This window comes from Bison bison, unplaced genomic scaffold, assembly GCF_000754665.1.
Source record: "Bison bison bison isolate TAMUID 2011002044 unplaced genomic scaffold, Bison_UMD1.0 scf7180017864144, whole genome shotgun sequence".
NCBI classification, from domain to species: Eukaryota; Metazoa; Chordata; class Mammalia; order Artiodactyla; family Bovidae; genus Bison; species Bison bison.
The window spans coordinates 4,632,602-4,651,334 of NW_011494716.1; the positions used below are offsets into that span (position 1 = coordinate 4,632,602).

The 18,733-nt window shown below is 45.9% G+C and overlaps 1 protein-coding gene across 7 annotated transcripts in view; it reads left to right on the top strand.

Annotated features, from left to right (window-relative positions):
* Window positions 1–18,733, top strand: part of RBFOX1 (RNA binding protein, fox-1 homolog (C. elegans) 1) — a 441,591-nt gene that overhangs the window by 223,203 nt on the left and 199,655 nt on the right. For all 7 annotated transcript variants that reach the window (XM_010840448.1, XM_010840441.1, XM_010840445.1 and 4 more), the window contains exon 2: window positions 12,360–12,602. In XM_010840448.1, coding sequence (XP_010838750.1) covers window positions 12,360–12,602 — 243 coding nt within the window. The remainder of the gene's footprint in view (window positions 1–12,359; window positions 12,603–18,733) is intronic.

Genomic DNA, 18,733 nt, shown 5'->3' on the forward strand with positions numbered 1-18,733 from the left:
CCTAGCTTAAAAAGAGAATGATGGTAGGTGCTACATTGGGTTCTTATCAAATATGATAATATAGGCAAAGCTGCTTTGTTGAATTTTTTATCTTTGGTGCTTAGAACAGTGACTAGTACATAGTTAGTACTCGAGAAAAGTTTTCTTATCATCACCATCATCTTCATCACCACCATCATCTCCATCTTTATCATTTTCATCACCATCACCATCAGCTTCATCCCCACCATCATCATCACTATATCACCATCAGCTTCATCCCCACCATCATCATCTCCATCCTCTTTATCATCAATATCATCTCCATCTTCATCTTAGCATGGATTCAGTGACAGGAACTCTTCAATAACACCACATCAGGTTCAAGTTCTGGGTTCCACCACTTACCAAATTTACAAACTCCCATAGTGGGAAATATTTTTTCACCTGTTTGGAGCCTCAGTGTTCTTACCTTTAAAAAGACCAGAATATCTATCTCTTGGGGGTGGTTATGGGGATTAAAGTGCCCGGCACAGAGTAGAATGAATCCAATGCATCTGCCCATGTGTTTTTCAGAGAAGAAAGAACTTTGCTGAACTAGAAAGGGACTGATTTCATCCCTACAGTGGGTATATATGCTCAAGGTCTTTCTAGATTATGAAACACATTCCCATAGATTTGATCCCTAGAGCATCACAAGAGCCTCATCAGAAAGGAGAATATTTGTTTTTGTTTTTGTTTTTAGGAAGGAAAATATTTTTGATTTATGTTAATAAACGAGGAAATGGGATACACAATAGTTCCACTGAGTTTCTGATTTTTCAGCATTTGTCTCCAACCCCGTAGTCACAGCACCAATAAAAAGTTAGATGGCAACCAACAGGGAAATTATCCAGCATAGAGTTTTTTATTTTACTTATTTTATTGCGACCCATAAAAGATTTTACATCACAACCCAATTCACCCGCATAAAAGTTTCATGAAACATTTCTCTTACTCTATTCTATTCTTTCCCAGTGCGGTATAGTTTATTTCATTTAGAGAATGTTGATGCAATAACCCGCCACCAGAGTTTTACATCCCAAGGGATCACACCTGTAATTTGAAAACAATACATTTCACCCCAAAATTGTGTATAAGAATAGTCTGAGACACCTTTACACAGCATCCGAGGCTGGATCCCACCCACCCTCAGAGATTTTAAGCCGGTGGGTCTGGGGTGGAGTTGTAGCATCTGGCTCTGTAGGACCACCCCTAGGTGACCCGATGGCCTGTGGGCTAAAGAGTAATGTCCTATTACCTCACTCTGATTATCTCCACCTGAAACATTCTCCGCTATTGGGTGTTTTGACTTTTTTGTGTTTCGGGTTTTTGCATTTTCTCTGTCACTCCCCAGAACACCAGGGAATCTTTCTGTCTTGGTCTCATACTTTTTGCTTTCTAGGAGAAAGCAAGACCCCTTTGATTGAAGAACTGAAGTTTAGCTCTTCAGTTATTAGTTGGACAAGGAGCTTGTGGCTCGTAAGAATGACTGCTGAGCCCACCTGTTGAGCGAGTCCTTTGAGGAGGGGCTCTGGTCCTCTGGTGATGCGATTTTGAGAGGGGAGCAGACGCATCTCTTTAAGGAACCTGAGTGAAAGTGAAAGGTGCTCAGTCGTGTCCAACTCTTTGCGACCCAATGGACTGTCTAGTCCATGGAATTCTCCAGACCAGAATACTGGAGTGGGTAGCCTTTCCCTTCTCCAGGGGATCTTCCCGACCCAGGGATTGAACATTGGTCTCCTGCATTGCAGATGGATTCGTTACCAGCTGAGCCACCAGGGAAGCCCAAGAATACTGGAGTGGGTAGCCTATCCCTTCTCCAGCATATCTTCCCGACCCAGGAATCGAACCTGGATCTCCTACATTGCAGATTGGATTCGTTACCAACTGAGCTACCAGGGAATCCCAAGGAACCTGAGAGAGCTGCTTAATTTCATCCTGCATTAATTAATTAATTAATAATCACATCCCCAGACTGTGATTGGAAATAGGACTGTAAGAATGGCACAAATACTGTTTATCCAGATTTTCTTTCCAACCCTGGGAAGCTGGGAATTAAAAAAAAAAAAAAAATCACCCAGGGGCTCCCCGAACTAGCACCACCAACAGATCAGCAGGAAAGTGGAATTCTTCCGGGCAGCCTTCTCCGCCCTCACCTCCTCCTCTGTTATACAATTTAATTACAAGTTTAATCACTTCAGAAACCTCATCCATTCCCTCCAGTGTAGCGAGATCTCTCCTTTCCAAGCAGGCGTCTCAGTGATAAGCGGCTGTCCATGCAAAGAGTGGATGGGTCTCTTGAAACCTCTCCTTGGGCGAGCCAGAAAGACATGACTAAATAAAAACTGAGATTGTGTTGACATTTCACTGCGGTGGTTGTAGTTTTAATAATAAAGGAAGAACAAAGTATTTGCAGCTTTAAATAAAGAGGCAGCATTTGGCATTGAAATCGCAGGGGATTTTGTATGAGGTTTTATTTTTGCTCATTGGGAAACAAGAAAAAAATGAACTTAGAAGAGACAGAAGTTCAAGACAAGAGAAAAACAAGAGACTCTGATTTTCCTTCATGCCCTTGATCATTACTGGGGTTCTGTGGTCAAGGGTGGGTTCCTTTTCTTCAGAACCTACTGCAGGTCCTTCCTGTTGGGTCCTCGGGGACAAAGATGGTTTTGGATTTCGCTCACCACGTTATTGAATGTGATGAATGAAGCTGTTTATCTAGCGCATCCTCTGAGGCAGGGTACCGTGCATGTTTGTTTTCCCGTGATTTGATTTTTATCATGATCTTCTCACAATTACCCTGTGAAGTCACTCATCATGTTCCCCATTAAACAGAAGCAAAAAAAAAAAAAAAAAATACTGGAGCCTGGGGCATTGCAACAACTTGCCTGAGATCACACAGAGAGTCTGCCAAGGAGCCAGGCCTGAGCATCTTCCACACACTCGCCCCTGACAGTATTTTAAGATCAATTTACAGTTAACCACTCAGCTTTGTTATACATTTATCTGCAGTATTCTCAGGGTGTGTTTTTAAAAAACGTATCCATCACCATCTCTCTTATCTCTTCAAGCTCTGTCTTCATCCCTCTTCCCTCTCCTCCCCTTCTCCTTTTGGCATTCCCCCCACCCCTGCCCGTACCCTCTTGAAAATATAAAACAAAAATAGGAGAGTCGCGCGAGCTTCCCGGTGGAATTCCTGAGTTTGCTTGCATACCATATATTTAGTTTAGTAATGAAAAATTCCAGCTCCGGGCGGTGCAGAGGATAGCATTTCTAATGTTTTTTAAACAGCTATTAATGTAGTCGAGCGCTGTGTGGGTTTTCTTTCTTTTTTTTTTTCCCTTCCTCGTCTATATAATCATCTGCTCAGTGTACACTCGGAAAGGGAGAGCAGGGGCCAGAGGAGGGGCGGGCTGTGATTGATGGATCAGCTCCAGGAAGGAGTCCCCTCTGGGGCTGGTTTGGGGAGCAGTCAGATGTTGAGGAGGAGGTCAGCCGGGCGGCCCCGGCCCCCCCTCCTCCCGCACCCCCGCCGTCCCCACGTTGCACAGCGCACACACCCTCGCTCCTCATCGAGGCTCTCTACTGCCAGATGCTCTGTGGCGTGGCACTGGCACAGCTGCTAAGTTTATGGAGGAGAAAGGAAGCAGGATGGTACAGCAGGTACATTTCCCCCATTTTTCTGTTTCACTCGAAACTGTGCTTTGAATGGAGCGGAAGCCTTTCTTGGTATGAAGTCTCTGTTACTCTCTGTGTGATGTGGATTTTGCTCCTTGAATCATGCCGGGAGGGAAAGCAGAGGAATTCAGCCAAGTGTGTGTGTGTGTGTGCGTGTGCGTGTGTGCGTGTGCATGAGCTTTTCTGCTTGATGTGTAAGAACTGAGCTGGTCTTCGAACCCGCAGGTTAATGATGTAATTTTGCATTTCCCTTCTTTGGTTTCAGTGCCCCCAGGGGTATGATGCAGTTTGAGTTCTTTTCGGTCCAGCACTGGAGGCTTTTCTCTGAATATGCGCAATTTCTTGCCAGAGAAGTAGAACAGACCAGGCTGAGAAACTCAAGTCGACCAAACTGTCAGCAGGACGGAGAACTGCAGGCAGCTGAGAAGGGGCAGTCTCCTTTCTCTAGTCAGAGTTGGTGGGAGGGGTGGGTCCCAGGGCAGGAGACACCGCTTTTCTAGGCGGTGTGGAGAGGTGTAATCAGTTGGTTTAGGAGGACTGAACCATTCCCATGCATTTCTTTACTAGGGGGGGGGCTGTGTTTAGGCCAGAAGAGGTTTGAGGGGACAAGAAAATGGACTGGGAACAGATAAATTTCAGACGCAAAAGGAGAAGGGATGCTGTAGAAGTTTGATGATTAGAGCTGGGAAAACACACACAGAGATGAGAAAGAAAGATACTTAAAGTCCACCTTGGCAGGCACTTTTCCCCCCTCAGTAAAAGTCAGACAGTTCACGGTGAAAAGAATAAATCCGTTCCGTGCTCTGCCACGTAAGGACTCTTTTCTGCAGTTGAAATGTGCTTTGCATTAGATGGTGAGCCAAAACATTTTGCCAAGTCCGATGGGCTGCCAGGCTTGGTTCATTTGTTAGTTTCCCAAAACTACTTTATTAAACCAGTCAGGGCTGTGCCCAGGAGAAGGAGACGTCTAACAACAACAACAACAACAAAACCCCACCAAAATATTAAAAAGAGCACCTCCCGTTTTCTCTCTGGCTCTGCCTCCTGGGAAAATTAAGGGTGTGGGATGTTTCAGCGACCAAGGAAATTCTCCTTGTATTTGAGGGGCGTCTCACTGAATGCCTGCAAGCAGCAAAGTCCACACACTGTGCTAATGGTCAGATTACGGTATTTGTCTTAAAATAGCAATAATATCCCGGCTATTTCATGCTTCAGTAAAATATTTAAATTGAAATGGCATTTTTTTTTCCTTTGGTGAATCAGACTTGGTTGCATTTTAATAACCCGTTTTTCTCTCTGTAACTGGAGTGCAAACTACCCACCGGGGTGTTTCGGGGAATGAAGGGAGGGGGGTGGTTCCCACGTCATCTGGCTGCTGTTGAGTTGCTGTTCTAATTGAGGTTTGGCCCAGGAGGACGAAGTTTCTTTTCCACTTATCCTAATAGATGCTCTTGATTTCAAATTTCTACCCAGTTCTGCAGCAACCAAGGGTGGATTGGAAAACACGAGGTCTTGGCTTCTTTTTCTTCCCTTTTGTGTATTCAGCAGTAACCCAGGGAAGTCCAGGCATTGAAAATCAGATGCTAGGATTGCAAAATCTTTTGAAGCCCCCACGCCGATGATGTGGTTGTTCAGTTGCTGAGTTGCAACCCCGTGGACTGCAGCACGCCGGGCTTCCCTGACCTTCACTGTCTCCCAGAGTTTGCTCAAACTCATGTCCATTGAGTCGGTGATGCCATCCAACCATCTCATCTTCTGTTATCCCCTTCTTCTCCTGCCCTCAATCTTTCCCAGCCTCAGGGATGATGTGGAGGTGCATGCAAGGCAGAATCACCCTCCACTGTCAACTCAATACCCCCACAAGCACCCTGACTTAGGAAACATCAGCATCTCCATGATCATTCCACTTATTTGGGAAAAGCAGGCATTTGGCATTAGAGAAGAGGGATGATCCTCAGACAGTAAAGAATCTGCCTGCAATTTTGGACACCTGGGTTCAATCCCTGGATTGGGAAGATCCCCTGGAGGAGGGCATGGCAACCCACTCCAGTATTCTTGCCTGGAGAATCCCATGGACAGAGGAGCCTGGCGGGCTGCAGTCCATGGGGTTGCAAAGAGTCACACACAACTGAGCGGGTAAGCATAGCACAGAGGAATGAAGGGAGCTTCTGCAAATCAGGGAATGTCTAGTCAGCATGCTCTGGATAATTGTTGCCTATCCCTACCACCAGCATGAAATTGACTTCAGCTTCCCCTCATTTCCCCTCACCCCCCGCCCTGGAGCATGTTCATGTGACTTAAGACTTGTCTTGACCCAGAGTGGAAAAGATGCCCTTAATGTGAATATGGACTTCCCAAGTGGTAAAGACTTTACTAGTGGTAAAGAACCTACCTGCCAAAGCCAGAGATATAAGAAACACAGGTTCAGTCCCTGGGTTGGGAAGATCCCCTGGAGGAGGGCACAACAACCCATTCCAGTACTCTTGCCTGGAAAATCTCATGGACAGAGGAGCCTGGTGGGCTACAGTCCATAGGGTTGCAAAGAATCGGATATGACCCAAGTGACTTAGCATGCAAGCACAAGGTGAATATATTTTTTTCCAGAAAATTCATTTCAACCATGCTAAGAATCCAGGAGTATCACTAGGGAGGAAAGAAAGACATCTCCGAAGCCCTTTGAAGGTGAAAAATAATTCCATAGGAAGAACGATGATCTTAATTAAATATTAGATGTAATTAGCCCAAAGTGTAAATGTTGGGAATATTAATTAGGGTCTCTTTGGAATGGTTGTCAGTGTTAATAAGAAACCGCAGGGGTCCCACCAACATCTGTCTGAGAACTCCAGGCATGGGAGTGCATCTCTGGTTCCAAGGACTTGAGTGCTACCTGTAGGCTCCTTGGCTACCGTGGACACTGTCTGTTAGAGTTGAGTACCCTGGCTTTATTTTTCTGGGCTCCAAAATCACTGCAGATGGTGATTGCAGCCATGAAATTAAAAGACGCTTACTCCTTGGAAGGAAAGTTATGACCAACCTAGACAGCATATTAAAAAGCAGAGACATTACTTTGCCAACAAAAATCCGTCTAGTCAAGGCTATAGTTTTTCCAGTGGTCATGTATGGATGTGAGAGTTGGACTATAAAGAAAGCTGAGTGCTGAAGAATTGATGCTTTTGAACTGTGGTGTTGGAGAAGACTCTTGAGAGTCCCTTGGACTGAAAGGAGATCCAACCAGTCCATTCTAAAGGAGATCAGCCCCGGGTGTTCTTTGGAAGGACTGATGCTAAAGCTGAAACTCCAATAGTTTGGCCACCTGATGCGAAGAGTTAACTCATTGGAAAAGACTCTGATGCTGGGAGAGATTAGGGGCAGGAGGAGAAGGGGACGACAGAGGATGAAATGGCTGGATGGCATCACCGACTTGATGGACATGGGTTTGGGTGGACTCTGGGAGTTGGTGATGGACAGGGAGGCCTGGAGTGCTGCAGTTCATGGGGTCGCAAAGAGTCGGACACGACTGAGTGACTGAACTGAACTGAACCCTGGTTTTGCCAGATTGGTGCAGGTTTGGGTGGAGGTTAGGATTTGTCCTGGCTCCAGTGGTGCTCCTACTTGGTCCTTGCCCTTGGCCCTTGGAACCTCAGAGCCTCCAGAAGCCAGGCTTCAGGCTTGAGGTGGCGGAAATTTCCCAAGCTGCTATTCTAACACTTGCAGAGGATACCCCTCGTCCCTCCGCAGTTTGGCAATCAGAAGCCTGGCCTCTATGAATCAAATATCCCAGCATCTGCGGGCTCCCCATGTGGCACTAGTGGTAAAGAATCTGCCTGCCAGTGCAGGAGATGAAAGAGACGAAGGTTCCATCCCCAGGTTGGGAAGATGCCCTGGAGAAGGAAATGGCAACCCACTCCAGTACTCTCTCCTGGAAAAAAACCATGGACAGAGGAGCCTGGAGGGCTATAGTCCACAGGGTCACAAAGAGCTGGACATGACTGAGCAACTGACTGACTGACCCTAGCACCTGACATGCCTCCTGATGGAAAACGGGTCTCAGAGTCACTGTATATGTGACAGAGAGTGGCTTATTTATTTAAAATCAGAAACGTATCTCCCCACCAGGGGATCTTCTTGCCAGATGAGAGATACCTTGGCATGGGATAAACATGGGCTCTGGTTCAGCTCCTGGCTTTCCTCAGAAATACCTGTGGCTGTGACCTCACAATATTATTTATCAGCTCTGGGCCACAGTATCCTTTACAACGAAATAAAGTGGGATTCCAGATGTAAAGCAGAGTCTAGACCTTGGCACTATTAACCTTCGGAGCTGGATAATCCTGGGTGGTGGTGGGGTGATCCTGTGCATCGTAGGGTGTTCAGCAGCATCTCTGGCCTCCTAGAAGCTCTAGACGCTGGTGCCACTTAATCCCCAGTTGTGATGCCACTTAATCCCCAGTTGTGACAAACGAGAGTGTCTCTAGTCATTGCTTCATGTCTCCTGGGAAGAAATCATCCTTGCTTAAGGACTTTTGCTGTAAAAACGCTCAGCACCATGCCTGATGCCCACTACATGTGAGTGTCACTCGCTTTGTCTTCTGGGCTCTGGTTTGAAGAGGATGTCTTTCAGATGGAGCAGAGAAATGTGACACCATCACTGGTCTTCTCATAAGCCCACTTTTGCTGGGTTTGACGAACTTGTGTGTACAGTGTAGATGTCTGGTGATACAAAGAACATTCTGGAAAAGATTCTATGGCATCCCTCTCCCACCATGCTTTCTTCAAGTCTGGCTGAGCCACCCCCTCCTTGGTTTAGGGAGAAGGCACCCCCTTTTCTATCCCTGCTTCACCACTGACTGTATTTCCTGCCCAAAGTATTTGTGCAAACACAGCTTCTTAACTGATGTCCCCATGATTCATGATAAGTCTGCCACAACGATGAGAAAACCTTTTCTGCAAAGGGCCCAATAGTTCAATAGTTCAGGCTCTGTGGCCTATATGGTCTCTTATCATAGTGACTCAAGTCTGCCACTGGGGCACAGTGAGCATGGTGTGTCCCAATAAAACTTTATTTACAAACACAAGTCATGGGCCAGATTTCTTCCAGAGTTCATTTGCGCATCCCTCTCCTATCCCCTCCCCTCCATCCTGTTGCCAAATGAAGCCTAACAGAGCCCAGAGTTCACTGGCTAAGCATGCACTCACTTAACAGACACTGGGGTCTGTTGACTTTGCAGCCAGTGTGCTTTGGAACCCTGGAGATAGAGCAGAGAATGTGATGCAGCCTTCTACCATCTGGATGTTCACAGGCAAATCATCAGGCAATGGCAGTACCTCGAGTTACATGGGAAGTGAGCAAAGCTGAAGTAGAGCATAGAGGACAGGCAGCTGATGTGATATTATTGTCAAGGAGACTGGCTGGGGGATCTGGAACCTCAAAGAGAAGCCAAGGGCTCCCCTGGTGGCTCAGTGGTAAAGAATCTGCCTGCCAATGCAGGAGACACGGGTTCAATCCCTGGTCCGGGAAGATCCCACGTGCCAGAGGGCAACAAAGCCCATTCACCATGACTACTGAGCCTGTGCTCTTGAGCCCAGGAGCCACAACATGGAAGCCCATGTGCCTAAAGCCCGAGGTCCCAAAGAAAAACCACCACAGTGAGATACTCACACACCACAAGTTGAGAGTAGCTCCCGCTCTTTGAACTAGAGAAGAGCCTGCACAGCAATGAAGACCCAGCAGAGCCAAAAGTAAATAAATAAATATTTCAAAAGAGAGAGAGAAGCTGAGACTAGCCAGGCAAGGGAGTAGGAGAGAACTCCCCAAGCACAGGAGGCAGCAAACAGGAAGACATGATGTTGTTGAGAGGATAAAGAGACCATACGCTTGCTGAGGTCAGGCCCTTCCCTGGGCAGTGCCAAGAGGGGTCAGATCCTAGCACGGAGCAGCTGCTGCTTTGCAGAAGCACGTGGGACTGGTTCTCTCTTCCTGAGATGGCTCTGCCATGCAGAAAGGCGAGGTGGGCGTATACGTTCCTGTGAAAGCCTTTCTACTGAAGGTGGAGCAAGGAAAGCCGTGTCTATATTCACCATCTCTACCCCTGATCCTGTGAGCATTTCAGGCTGCCTTGGTGTTTTTTACAAGACCGTCTTTCAGAGACAAGCGAGGGGAGGGGCAGGAGAGGCTGAAATAGATCTTTGGGCAGAAGTGAAATCTGTCCCAGAGAATTTCCCTTTGGAGGATTCTCAAGGTCCCAAAGCTTCTAGGACTTCTCATGAGCCAGAAAGAAGTTGCATCACATGGAATTTCTGTGCACAAGTCTATTGAGCAGCCCTGTAGAAGAAAAGAATACTAGTTGGCTGATATACAGTATTTTTTTTTTTTTGGTATTAGTCAAGACCTTTTTGGTTGCGTGTAATGGAAAATCGGACTTACACAGACATTTACTGAGTTATGGAATTTAAACAGCAGCATTACTGACTGCAGAAAGAGCTGGATCCAAGACTTCAGATGATGTCAGGGGGACTCAGTGGGTCTGCGTTTCCATTTCTGGGCTCCGTTTTCCTCCGGGTCGGCTTCTGCTTTAGGGAGGCCCCCTTTCAAGAGGCATTTCTTGGTAGCTCCAAGCTGGTATTATGTTTTCCAGTTACCAATCATCGTAGTGAAGGAACTTCCTCCCTGAACGCCAGTCGGGTCCCAGGATAAAGCCTCACAGGAGTGGCAAGGGGTCAACTCGCTAACCGGCTTAGAGGGATGAGCATGAGCCCCCATCACTGTGGCCGTGAGAGGAGAGCCCTCTGGTCAGCCAGACTGGGTCACGTGACCCAGAGGAAGGTTCGGCCACATCTGCAGGTCATGGGCTGGGAGTGGACGTGTCCCCTGAGAGGGAACTGGGCTTATCCTTGAAGAGGCTGAACAGTGAGCGACAGTGACGGTGAATGTGGTTTCCCAAGGACAGATAGTTAACTTTGCACCTCAAGCGATCCAACCCCAGCACAGTCAGACCCTCACAGCCCCCCAGTGCCGTGAAAACATGTTGCCAAGAAAGCCACGGCTGTGCATTTTTGCTTCCGATGGCACAGACATTTGGAGAAATTAGTCCAGGGGAGGAAAGGGCCTGCTGGGGGTGTTTTCACTTGTAAAATGTTTTAAACTTATCCTAAGTGCTGTTCTCTTCCAAGTGTCATCTTTAACATTCTAATTAAGGTTCCTTCTAAACAAATGCACCAGCTCTTGGCACCGCTCTTGAGAATAAACTTTTTTTCTAGCCTCTCTGTCATAATGGGTTTTGCTGTATTCAAGTTGCTTGGGCTGAAGATGCTCTCAAATGTCAGTGGCAGGGACTCTGGAGATGGGAGAGATTCTGACATTGTTGCCCTGGTATCATTACAGGAGGGATGAAGTCACATCTAATTGGCCACAGACAATGGGAGAGGGAACTATTGGGTGGGCTTAATTGCTAAGCTTTCCCCCTCTCTCTCTGACTGTGCAATCCCATTTCTTAAGACCATGGAAAATTTAGACCTCTGGGTTACAGTCCCTGATGCCGTCTGTGTGTATACGTGTGTGTGTGTGTGTGTAGGGTAGTAAAGTTGTGGGGGTAGAAAGAGAGGTTTCCTGAAAGGGAAGCATTTGAACTCTTCTTTTTTTATTCTTTTGACTTGACTGTAATTATCACATTGCATGTTTTGCCTAGATCTGAAGGGCGAATTGTTATATAATGCTCTACTTATAAAAAAAAAAATAGGGAATTGGGGGGAGGCATTGATTAACGAGGCTAAGAGTCAAATCCATGTTTTGCAGAGACACTTAAAATGAGACTATCGTAGAGGGTCATCGTTGTCCAAATTAGGTCTTGAATTTTCATCAGCCACTTCATGTTGGCTCTGAGAACATCACACACACACACACACACACACACACACACACTGACCCTTGCAAGGACCACCACCCCCATCCCATTATGTGAGCCAAAGCACATAAAATGTTGATTAAATTCTAATGCTTACACGAATTGTCTCTCCTCTCAAGAACACACACGTTCAATTTAATCTCTCTTGGCATTTTAAGTATCAAATCAAGGCTCCGCTGTCACTGGCGACGACTACAGGCTCACATGTTCCAAAATGGGAATGAAATTAGAAAGACCTGCCAGAAAAATCCAGTGCAGAAGAACACAGACTCTCACATTGTGTAGCTCTTGGGCTGCATGACATGCGAAAGGGTCTTCCACCTTTCAGAGCCTCGATTTCTGCATCTGTACAGTGGGCCTGTCTCAGTGATAACTGTTCTGTCCTTTAGTTGCTAAGTCCTGTCTGACTCTTTGCAGCCGCCTGAACTGTAACCTGCCAGGCTTCTCTGTCTGTGGAATTTCCCAGGCACGAATACTGGAGTGGGTTGCCATTTCCTTCTCCAGGGGATCTTCCCCACCCAGGGATGGAACCCATGTCTCCTGCATTGGCAGGCGGGTTCTTTACCACTGAGCCACCAGGGAGGCCCTGGTGATGGTTACTTCATCCTTATACGGTCTGATGAAGACGGTACCCATCTCAGGCTCTGGGCACCACCCTGGTACCCATGCGACATCTGGGGAGCTGTTGTTCCTGGGTCTGGGGAGAAGGTTCTGCCTGGTGCTCGCTCATGGTTTCTCTCCCTCTCTCTGATTTTCCAGGGTAATCAGGAAGCAGCAGCTGCCCCTGACACAATGGCTCAGCCTTACGCTTCGGCCCAGTTTGCCCCCCCTCAGAACGGCATCCCCGCGGAATACACGGCCCCTCACCCCCACCCCGCACCGGAGTACACTGGCCAGACCACCGTCCCGGAGCACACGTTAAACCTGTACCCTCCCGCGCAGTCGCACTCGGAGCAGAGCGCCGCGGACACGAGCGCGCACACCGTCTCGGGCACGGCCACAGTAAGTGTGCGCTGGTTTCGGGGGGCAGGGCGGGACCCCAGGATTCCTGGAATGACTGCGGGGCACACCTCTATGCAACTAGGGGGGCCCCATCCTGAAAAGCGATCCCTAAGCTCATCTTTGGAGTCCCAGCCTCTCCAGGTTCACCTCACTCACCTGCGCGCATCCTCTCGAGACGCTGGTTTAAATCAATACATTTTCCCATTAACCGCGTGTTTTGTTAAAGGGGAATGTTAATCTCTTTTCTGCTTCTGCAGTTTCGCTTTTTCTGGGATTATGTCGTCTGTGTGGAATTATACACTATGTAATCTTTTTTTTTTTTTAATTGCCTTTTTGGAGATGCCATTTACATACCGTAAAATCCACCTATTCAAGGTATACAATTCAGGGATCATTATGGTATTTACAGAACTGTACAACCACTGCCACAGTCTATTTTAGGAATATTTCCATCACCCCCCAATCCATCTGTCCTTTGCAGCCACCCCCTGCCGGGTTCCCGCCCCAGCCCTCCATATCTTAGCCAAATTCATTCAAGTTGCACCCACATTGTGGCTTATGTCCTTAGCGTCTTCTTTATTGCATAGCCCCCAAGGTATGGGTGACCTGGGCTGCCAAAAGGCAGCAAGAGAATTTTGTAGAACTGTTTTGCATTTTGATGGTGGTGGTAACATACCTCTGTGCACCCAAAAGTCAACTTTCTTGCCTATGAATGGATGGAATGGATTAAAAACAAGCAAACAAACAGAAAAGAAACAGTCTATCACCACTACCAATGGAAAGCAATATTGCTGGCTATTCATAAAAGCTAGTCACTCTAAACAAAAATGATGATTAAAAGTACACCACGTTTATCTGCATACCACCGGAAGTAGCCATGCAATGTGCATCTCAGGAGAGGTATATGTAAACATTTAGGAAACCTTGTTCTATGGAATTCTTGAGAAGCCTGGACACATGCAGCTTCTCTCCAGAACACTTTATAGGTGCAAGGCACTTAGGCCTCTTTCTCCTAACCTCTGAAAAACTAGTATTTGTGAAGAAGTGTATTGGTTTGAAACGTCATCTGTCTTCTTGGAACCAAGTTCAGTTCAATTCAATTGCTCACTTGTGTCCAGCTCTTTGCAACCCCATGGACTGTAGTACCTCAGGCTTCCCTGTCCATCACCAACTTCTGGAGCTTGCTCAAACTCATGTCCATCAAGTGGGTGATGCCATCCAACCATCTCATCCTCTGTCATCCCCTTCTTATAACCAAGGCAACCATCTAACTTTGCTACCTGGTACCTCATTCACTTGGAAGTTCAGTTTGGAGATTTTTCAAAATAATGTAAATTGGAAAGTTTTCTATTGCCTTCCCTTTTTTATTGTGCCAAAATACATATAAAAATTTTAACCATTTTATCATGTACAGTCCAGTGGCATTAAGTACATTCACAGTGTAGCACATCCATCACCACTACAGAGTCCCAGACATCCCCATCTCCCCAACAGGAAACCTAGTATCCATCAGGCAGACGTCTTCCATTCCTCCCTCCCCACAGCCCCTGAGAGTCACCAGTCTGCTTTCTTTCTGTATACATTTGCCTCTTCTGGCTTTTTCAAAAGACTCAGTCATACAGTATATGACATTTTGTGTCTGTCTCCTTTCACTTAGAATGTTTTCAAGGTTCATCCGCGTTGTAGCAGTGACCAGCATGTCATTCTTTTTATATGACTGAATCCTGTTCCACTGTATGGATAGGTCCTATTTTGTTTATCTGTCCACCCATTGATGGGCATTTGGCTTGTTTCTACCTCTGGGCTATTGTCAATAGTGCTGCCGCCACCTTGTTTGTCATTGTTTGCTGTAACTTAGAGACGGATTTATTAAGTGGGCTTGCAAATGTCGTAGGTGCTTATTGTCGACGATAAGTATTGACTACCAGTGGTAGTGATGGGGCTGTTGTTCATTTGTGTGTTGGTTTTTTGTGTGTGTGTGATAATCAATGATAGGGCTTGTTATTTTAGGACTAAAAAAGTTCCCATCAGGCATCATTTATTAAACTTCCACATGGACCAACCATACACACTGCTGTGGAAGATTCATTCCTTCACTCACAGAGATTTATTAAACATCTACTTAGGCCAGGACTCATACTTGATGATGTGAGTGAGCCACACGGAAATGATCTTTTCCATCTTTTTTGAAAAAAATTGTATTTTGGCTGCACTGGGTCTTCTTTGCTGTGTGCATGGGCTTCCTCCAGTTGTGGAGAGTGGGGCTCCTTTCCAGCTGCGGTGCACAGGCTTCTCACTGCGGTGGCTTCTCTTGCATGGGCTCAGTAGTTGTGGCACATCGGCTTTGTTGCCCCGTGGCACGTGGACTCTTCCCAGACCAGGGATTGAACCCATGACCCTTGCACTGGCAGGTGGATTCTTAACCGCTGGACCACCATGGAAGTCCAGCTCATTCCCTCTTAGAACTAAATGTGGGAGACAGAGTAAAAATGTAGGCATAAAATAGCTCTATAAACAGACATGGTGAGTCATGTTCTTAAGGAAAAGACCAGTGCTATGGAGGATTAAAAAAAAGAGGAGAGGTACCACCTGCAAATGAGTAGCCGGAGGACATTTCTTCAAGGACATGATATTTAAGGGGAAAAGAAAAAGCTTCCAGGTAAAAGGAATACCAAGGTCATGGGTCCCAAGGTTGGAAAGAGCTGGGCTTATTCAAAGACTTGAAAAAGAAAAAATACCGAGGCAGCGTGTCTAAGGGCTTGTGAAGAGGGTGTAGGGATGCACAGTGGCAAAGGAGAACAAGAAGCAGCCACAGGGATCCTACAGTGTGTTCTATAAGAGGGTGGGATTCCCAGTTGAAAGCTATGGGAAGCCATTGAAAAGAGTTTAAGCCAGAAAAGTTTAAAAAATGACATTTCGAAGGGTGGAATTAATTATGCCTATGCTGTGCTTAGTCGCTCAGTCATGTCCAACTCTTTGAGACTCTATGGACTGCAGCCCCCACCAGGCTCCTCACTCCATGAGGATTCTCCAGGCAAGGATACTGGAGTGGGTGGCCATGCCCTCCTCCAGGGGATCTTCCAGACCCAGGGATCAAACCCATTTCTCCCACACTGCAGGCAAATTCTTTACCATTTGAGCCACCAGGGAAGCTTACCTTAAAGGAAATATTAAGCCAGCAGGCTCAATATCCTTTTCTCACATAAAGAACTCTTAAGAGATCAACCCGGCGACTTTTAAATTGCATCTTGTGTGTCCACAGTGCCCCTGGCACTACAGCGAGGTGACATGGTGAGCAAACAGGCTCCCTCGATCAGAGAGCTTTTATGCAGAGAGCCAAATACATAGGTCAAAGATGGTTCCACCAGGGTCAATGTGAACTCCTTTTTTCAGTGTTTATTTTTACTTTGGCCGTGCCAGGTCTTGGCTGTGGCATATGGATCTTCAGTCCTGTCATGGCATGCTGGATCCATAGTTTAGGCATGTGTGCTCTTAGTTTTGGCATCTAGTTCCCCAACCAGGGATGGCACCTGGGCTCCCTGCATTTCGAGCTTGGAGTCTTAGCCACTGGACTACCAGAGAAGTTCCTGAGACTTCTCATTAAAGGTGTTGAACGAACAGAAAATGCTCAGTGCTAAAGGCAGTATGGTGAGCCATTTGCATAGAGAGCTTGAATTGATACCTTTGTCAAGTGTAGGCAATGGAGAGAAAGTCAAGGACTGATCACTAGAGAGCTCATGGGTGGTGAGGTTTGGAAGAAAAGGCGCTATTAATGAGACATAAAGAGGGTACCTGGATGGAGGGTTGAACCAGAGAGTGCTGTCATGGCAGCCTGGCAGGCATGAACTGAGGACATGATTGAAGCTGGCATACTGGACATCACCGAAGACCCAGGAGAAAGTAAAGTATTGGGGAGCAATTCCAGGGGGCCAAGAGTTGAGGACTAAATGGGAAATACCAGAATGGGTGTGCACAGTACCCTCATAAACCTTTGGAGTAAAGAGGAGAAAGAAAAGATAGCAACGGAAGAGCACAGAGGTCTGAGGAACTGGTTTGTAGGAGAGTGGATTTTGACTCAATATTTTACACCACAGAGAAGAGAGATGGAGGAAGGACAGGGAATCAGAGATAGGGAATGACTCAGGGAGAAAGCAGCAGAGTATTTTGGAGGAAATAGGAAGGAATCTGACCGTGAGCACACAGATTCAGTAGGTAGTCTGGGAAAGGAGAAGATGTGCTTTATTTTTTACAGCTCCATTGACATATAAATGACATACAATAAGCTGTGCATACTTAATAATTTTGTAATTATTTAGTGTCAATAAGTACATACGTATGGAACCATTTCAACTCTCATGATAATAGATATATCCATCATCTTCAAAGTGTCCTTTTTTTTCCACCTGGTAATCACTTTATTTTTGTTTACTTATTTATTCATTTGTTTATTTATATTGAAGTGTAGTTGATTTACGATGTTGTATTACTTTCAGAAGCACATAAATACAGTTGTACATATATTCAGTTATATATACATATATATGTGCATACATATGTGTGTGTGTATATATATATTCTTTTTCATTTTATATATAGTCATTTGTATCTCTTAATCCTAGATTCCAAATTTATCCCTCCCCTGCCTTTTCCCTTGTTTTGTATATCTGTGAATCTGTTTCTATTCTGCAAATTCATTTGCTCCATATTTTAAATCCCACGTATAAGTCAGATCATATAATATTTGTCTTTCTCTTCATGACTCGCTACACCTTGATGATCATCTCTAGGTCTATCCATGTCGCTGCAAATGGCATTATTTCATTCTTTTTTATGGTTGAGTTATATTCCACTGTATATTTATATGTAACAGCAAAGAAGTTCCTTAAAAAACTAAAAATAGAGTTGTCATATGATCCAGTGACCCCACTCCTGGGTATTTATCTAGAAAAAGAAAACTATAACTTGAAAAGATACATGCACCCTGGAGTTTACTCATAACCCCTCTATAATCTTCCCTCTCCATTCTCCTCTCCCCCATTCCCAGGAATCAACTGATCTGCTCCTGTAGTTTAGTTTTCAGTTTCTAGAATTTTCTATAAGTGACAGCAAGCATTGCATGTTTTTTCCCACTTCTTCTGGCTCCACTCTCGCTCAGCATCATTGTTCACAGATTTGTCCACCTTGTTGCATGCATCAGTCCGTTCAGTCAGTTCAGTCACTCAGTCGTGTCCAACTCTTAGTGACCCCATGGACTGTAGGCACACCAGGCTTCACTGTCCATCACCAACTCCTGGAGCTTGGTCAAACTCATGTCCATCAGGTCAGTGATGCCATCCAGCCATCTCATCCTCTGTTGTCCCCTTCTCCTCCTGCCCTCAGTCTTTCCCAGCATCAAGGTCTTTTCCAATGAGTCACCTCTTCATGTCAGGTGGCCAAAGTGTTGGAGTTCCAGCTTCAGCATCAGTCCTTCCAAAGAATATTCAGGACTGATTTCCTTTAGCATTGACTGATTTGATCTCCTTGCAGTCCAAGGGATTCTCAAGAGTCTTCTCCAACAGCACAGTTCAAAAGCATCAAGTCTTCGGCACTCAGCTTTCTTTATATAGTCCAGTCTCACATCCATACATGACTACTGGAAAAACCATAGCCTTGACTAGACAGACCGTTGTTGACAAAGCAATGTCTCTGCTTTTTAATATACTGTCTAGGTTGGTCATAACTTTCCTTCCAAGGAGCAGGCGTCTTTTAATTTCATGGCTGCAGTCACCATCTGCAGTGATTTTGGAGCCCCCCAAAATAAAATCTGTCACTGTTTCCATTGTTTCCCCATCTATTTGCCATGAAGTGATGGGACTGGATACCATGATCTTAGTTTTTTGAAAGTTGAGTTTTAAGCCAACTTTTTCACTCTCCTCTTTCACTTTCATCAAGAGGTTCTTTAGTTCTTCTTTGCTTTCTGCCATAAGAGTGGTATCATCCGCATATCTAAGGTTATTGATGTTTCTCCCGGCAGTCTTGATTCCAGCTTGTGCTTCATCCAGCCCAGCATTTCTCATGATGTACTCTGCTGCTGCTGCTGCTGCTGCTGCTAAGTCACTTCAGTCGTGTCCGACTCTGTGTGACCCCTTAGA